The following is a 5,713-nucleotide window of genomic DNA, read 5'->3' as shown; positions in this document are numbered from 1 at the left end:
TTACTTTAGAATTAATTATATATTATTCATCATTCATGTTAATTATGAACCTGTATATAGTAGTTCGTAGTAGTTCTCTGCAATCTCTGGGAGGAATGAAAAAACAGTAGTTACTGATTAGTTAATAGTGAACTACCACCTTCAACTGAGCACTGTTACTTACTAATTTATTAATCAGAGTTTATTGTTAGTTAATAGTAGTTACTAGAGTGTTAATAATGCATTACTCGTTTGTTCCTGTGTAGTTATTCATTAATGAAGGATCAGTATTCTAAAGTGTTACCGTTCATTTGATGTTAATACTGTTACGTGCTAATTTTCCGTTCTTTCTTAAAGTATGCAATCACATTGAAATAATTTCTGGAGCAGCATCTGTTGGAGGAACAGGTAGGAAGTGTCTCTAATATAACCTTTGTGAAACTAAAGCACATCTAGATTGAACTGTCTAATGTTTTCTCATATCAATTCTTGCATCTCAAAAAATAGAATTGTGTGTTTTTAATTCTTTATTTCAATGTTTGTGTGATATGTTAGGCTGCATTCTTTGATAATCTGCATTAGTCTCAGAGTAACTAGAGATTTCTCAAGTTTGAAAAATTTAATTGCATCATCCTTTTATATGTTCTTTTTTCTTCTTCTTCCTTAAGCTGTTTGTAATGCGGCCACAACAATGGTGCCTGTGATGCCTCCTCCTGGTAAGTTATATAATCAAGAAATATCTGATTTGGAAATGCCATAAATGTTTATTAAAAGTCCTTAAAAAAACACATCACTACAAAGTGTTAAGACAGATTGTCTTCTTAATGTTGAGACAGATTATATATATATATATATATATATATATATATATATATATATATATATATATATATATACACACACACACACACACACACACACACACATACATATATATCTATATATATATTCCCTGAACACCCAACCCTCCCAATAAAAAAAGAACATCAAACAATTTGGCCTTAATGTAAAACAATTGATACATGATTGACAAAATTAGAAGTAATCAAAAAACTTGTGTGTTACATGTGCAATTTGTCTTAACATTACAGATCAGATTCCTTAGTCACCACTTTGATATCAGTGTAAGTGACGCCTCTGTATGTGCCCTTGGTTTCGTACTGTAACACACTGCCATTCTTGCAGGTGATCTGCACTGTGCCAGTGTAAGGCATGTCAAAAGTGGCTCTTGCAATGGTGATGTTAACATCCACCTTCTTCCCTGGTGGCACAGTGACATCAGTAGGCAGAGTTTCAGTTTTCTCATGTGTGTCCTCGTGACTGTGAGTGCTTTTATGTCCAACACTAATACTGTATCCTGCTGTAACTTCTGCAATCTTTGGAACCCCAGCCTTCACTTCCATTTTAAATGTTGCTGTCAAACTTGTACTCACAGACCATGAAGATTTGTGGGTTATTTTCTTTGAGGTTTTAACTTGTTGTTTTTGAGGGACAGAGGATCTGTTCCTGTAAGTGAGGGATTCAATTTCTTCTACTGCCACCTTTGGTATCAGTTGGTTGATAGTGGGATAGTTGACATTGGTGAGAACTGCTGATTGAACTGCATTGAGAAACATGAATCCCATGCAGTCGATGTCGGCACCACCTCTTCCTACAACTCCCAAACAAAATCCAGAGCCGACATCCATGGGATATTCTGTTTTTAAACCCCAGCTTGTCATCTTTGCAAAGAATTCTCTCCCAAGACTGGTTTTGAATTTGATAGCTCCAAGACGTGTTCCTGCTCCGTTCCCCCACAAGGACAGTGAGGTGAAACACTCACCAGGCTGGAACTTGTACTCTTGATGATTTCCAGCTGGTTCTCCAAAAGTCTGAACTCTCCCATCTGAAAGCCAAACCCTGACAGCCTTCACCTGCCATCCTCCAACCCAAACCCCGATCTTCTCTAAACTGGCACCGTTGTTCTCACCAGTAAATGAAAATGGACCACCTCCTTGTCCACCAATTAGCTCTAGAGTTGTTGGGTAGGACATCTTGGAATGAAATTGATCTGAAAATAATAAACACAGATCAGAATTAGCATCAGCTATATACTTTCTTGCAGTGTTTCCCACCCCAGATTGTGGAGACACAACAACTGTACATGTTGGATTGCTTTTTTTTAACTGACCCATCCATTTGGGGTCTTCAGGTCTCTACTAATAAGCTGATGAGTTGAATCAGGTGTGTCTGGATAGGCAATCATGCAAAATGTGCAGTTCCCTTTCAGTCAGTCACATTCAATGTCACATCAGTGACTGACCAATTGGGATCTTGCTGAGAGCCTAATGACCTTTGAGTGTAAAAGAAATGAGTCAATGCTCTCAGGCTAGAGTCCAATTTGTCAGTCACTGATGTGACGTATCTGTTCCCTGCTTCAGGAAATGAGGGTTATGTTCATAACCGAGATGTTCTGGCATGCCTCTGGGAACAGGGTTGGGAAACAATAGTTTCCACTGTCAGGCCGAACAGTTCAAAAAATGGCAAGTAGTGGTTTTGGTTATATATTTCCACTCAAGCCTGTTTAGGCACGACACGATTAAAAAAAATTCTCAGGCCTGAATGCTCAGCACCTTAGGCTAACTATGCATGTAATGATATGGCCACTCAGGATTCGTCACTTGCCTGTTACCTGGCTGTCAGTTCTCTGTAGCTGGCCAAGTGTGCTATTTGAGTGAAATAAAGTTAATAATAGAAATTAATAATAGAATAATAGAAATATCCGATCATCATCCGTAACGCTGGCATTACAGATGTAAACTCTTGTTATAAAGGCAACAGACACATTTGTATAACATTCCTAAGAGAGCACTGTTATCAGTCCCACAGTGGAAATTAAAACCATATCCATACCGGCATGGGGCCGATGGTGGAAAAGCGGCTATTGTTGAGTAGTCCTGTGGAAGTTGCATGTAACCCAATCTCCTGGCACTGCGTATCTACAGCACAATATCATGCTTTCATTTGGCGTGTTCTTTATATGTAGAAATCCCCTTTTACGTGCATCTGATACACACTATTCAGTTAAATTTCTTTTCTTTTTTTTTCTTTAAATCAATAGCAAGTGGAATTATTTGGCTATTGGTCTTCTTCTTATTATGGGAAAATTATACTGGGAAATGTATAATTTGTACTCTAAAATTGCTTTCAGATGAAAGTTACATGTCTAACCATGTAGTGTTCCAAATTTGAGGTTGATATCACAAAAATTTAAGTTCCTATGAGATTTTGTTTAGGCGCTGAACCAAAAATAGCCACTGGAATGTCCTGTTACAAAGCTTCCTGAAGCGCACCAAAAATATTCTCGTCACTTTATAATATCAATATTGAACCACTGTAGTCACATGAACTGATTTAAATATTTTTTTAGTACCTTTATGGATCTTGAGAGAGGAAATGTCATTGCTGGCTATGAAGACCTCACTGAGCCATCGGATTTCAACAAAAATATCTAAATTTGTGTTCCGAAGATTAAAGAAAGTCTTACAGGTGTAGAACGACATGAGATTGAGTAATAAATGACATTATTTTAATTTCTGAGTGAACTAACCCTTTAATAGACTATTTCAAAAGCTGGTCTCCATGTTGTGAGTGATCTTAACAACAGCGTTTGATGATGCACAAGGAAATTTGGCTGATCCTTTCAAGTGTGTCTGACTGCATCCCACAGAACTACAAACTATGCTCCGATAAATTACGCCCCCTACATCAAGTTACGCCCCCTACAATGAAACAGTCATTTGGGATGTCAGGTAGGTTTCAGGTAAGGTTTAAGGTTGGGTTAGGCTTTTAGTCATAGGCTAATTACCATGGGTCTGTTTTAATTTGACTGCATTTTTTATTTTTTTATGTTTTACTAACAGATATTATTTCATACTTCATAAGATTTGAAAGGAATATTAGTTACTTTCAAACATAAACTTACAAAAATAAAATAATTTCAAAAGATTGTTTTAGTCAATGATAAAAATGCTTGTTTCTTCACGTGAGGCATAACCTGAAGGGGTGTGGTTTGTTGTACTTCGAGATGCAGACAGACCCTTCTCAATCCTTGATGTGCTGGTGGGGCTTCATAATTAAAGCGTTAGTTCACCCAAAAATGAAAATTCTGTCATTAATTACTCACGCTCATGTCGTTCTACACCCGTAAGGCCTTTGTTCATCTTCGGATCACAGATTAAGATATTTTTGATTCAATCCGATGGCTCAGTGAGGCCTGCATAGCCAGCAATGACATTTCCTCTCTCAAGATTCATAAATGTACTAAAAACATATTTAAATCAGTTCATGTGAGTTCAGTAGTTCTACCTTAATATTATAAAGCGTCGAGAACATTTTTGTGCACCAAAAAAACAAAATAACGACTTTTCAACAATATAGTGATGGCCGATTTCAAAAGAATACTTCGGAGCTTTGCGAATCGAATCAGTGACTCAGAGTCACGTGATTTCAGCAGTTTAGCCGTCTGATAGGAGAACCGAGTCACTGATTCGATTCGCAAAGCCATCGGATTGAATCAAAAATATCTTAATTTGTGTTCGGAAGATGAATGAAGGCCTTACGGGTGTAGAACGACATGAGGGTGAGTAATTAATGATATTATTTTCATGTTTGGGTGAACTAACCCTTTAATATAATAAATAGCTGGCTGACTTTTATATGACATTGATATGACATGGTTATATTCAGATAGTAAATGTCATATATTAAGTTGGGTGTCCACTTTAGAGATAATTACCATATGTATGATGAAACCATCATACTGTACTTAAAATAAGATATTAATATCATATAATAAAATTTAGTATGTATTTGTTACTACTGCAGAGCTTTATTAAATAATTATGGGATCTCATTCAACGCTTTCAGAATCTTAATTTCGTAAATAATTTTCTTTCTGTAAATTATATTTAAAATGAACATTTTAATGACTATGTTTACTGAACAAAAATTATTTTAATTATCAAAATAAACCAAACGAGGAATAAAACCAAATAGAACAAATTTAGCTAAGTATTAACTTAGATATTATTAAAAACAATGTTCTAATTTCTAGTATTTGTATCAATACTTTATGCCTTTTACCCCATGCTGGTTTTACCCTGTGTGGGGTAAAAGGTCCCCTCATACATTTAGATTTTTAAACAGTCAAACAAACCCCCTTTTCCCCCTGTTATCATACACTTTGGGAGTAGTGAAGAGCACATTTTTCTTACGGTGTGCCTTTAGCCCATTTGTACCCTATGCGGTGCCAGAAAATGGGGTTGGATAATCTCATGCCGTTTCAGAAACTGTTAGCTACATCTTAAATCAAGAGCCTGTGAGAGGAAGCGTACTTACATGGATGACTGCAGTCTGAACTTCTTCTCGAGAGCAGCTGGTCTGGTCGAAGCTGGAAAAGTGAGATGTGTTTGGTCAGACTGCTGCTTAAATAGAGCTCCAAAAGGGGACAGGCAGTACCTAAAACACACCCCGAGTCAGTGTAATCAGCTCCCCCCACCTCTCACTCACAATTAAACGCAATCTTTTTAAAGATGCATGTGGAAGACTGGAGATTTTGCTTGCTGATAAAATTGCACTAAATTAAAAACATGCACAAAATTGTCCAAAGCAAGAGTCTATCACAAAAAACACTTCAACATTTGCAAAGTGAAAAAAAGTGAAAAGATAAAAATAAAGGGAAAATGAATGAAAA

At 36.5% G+C, this 5,713-nt stretch overlaps 1 protein-coding gene across 1 annotated transcript; it reads right to left on the bottom strand.

Annotated features, from left to right (window-relative positions):
• Window positions 1-1,064: 1,064 nt before the first annotated feature.
• LOC137025042 (aerolysin-like protein) lies at window positions 1,065-5,401 on the bottom strand. The gene is made up of 2 exons (XM_067393061.1): window positions 5,359-5,401; window positions 1,065-2,029 (listed from the first exon to the last, which is right to left on the bottom strand). The coding sequence occupies exon 2, from the start codon at window positions 2,010-2,012 to the stop codon at window positions 1,065-1,067; it is 948 nt and encodes a 315-aa protein (XP_067249162.1). The 5' UTR covers window positions 2,013-2,029; window positions 5,359-5,401.
• Between the last annotated feature and the right edge of the window lie 312 nt (window positions 5,402-5,713).

Source organism: Chanodichthys erythropterus, chromosome 8 (genome assembly GCF_024489055.1).
Source record: "Chanodichthys erythropterus isolate Z2021 chromosome 8, ASM2448905v1, whole genome shotgun sequence".
Lineage (NCBI taxonomy): Eukaryota > Metazoa > Chordata > Actinopteri > Cypriniformes > Xenocyprididae > Chanodichthys > Chanodichthys erythropterus.
Note: the sequence above shows the minus strand (reverse complement) of the source record. Positions and strands in the feature narration are given on the sequence as shown.

Excerpts from the sequence above, each read along its gene's own strand:
- LOC137025042 (XM_067393061.1), bottom strand. The coding sequence starts at position 2,012 with ATGTCCTACCCAACAACTCTAGAGCTAATTGGTGGACAAGGAGGTGGT.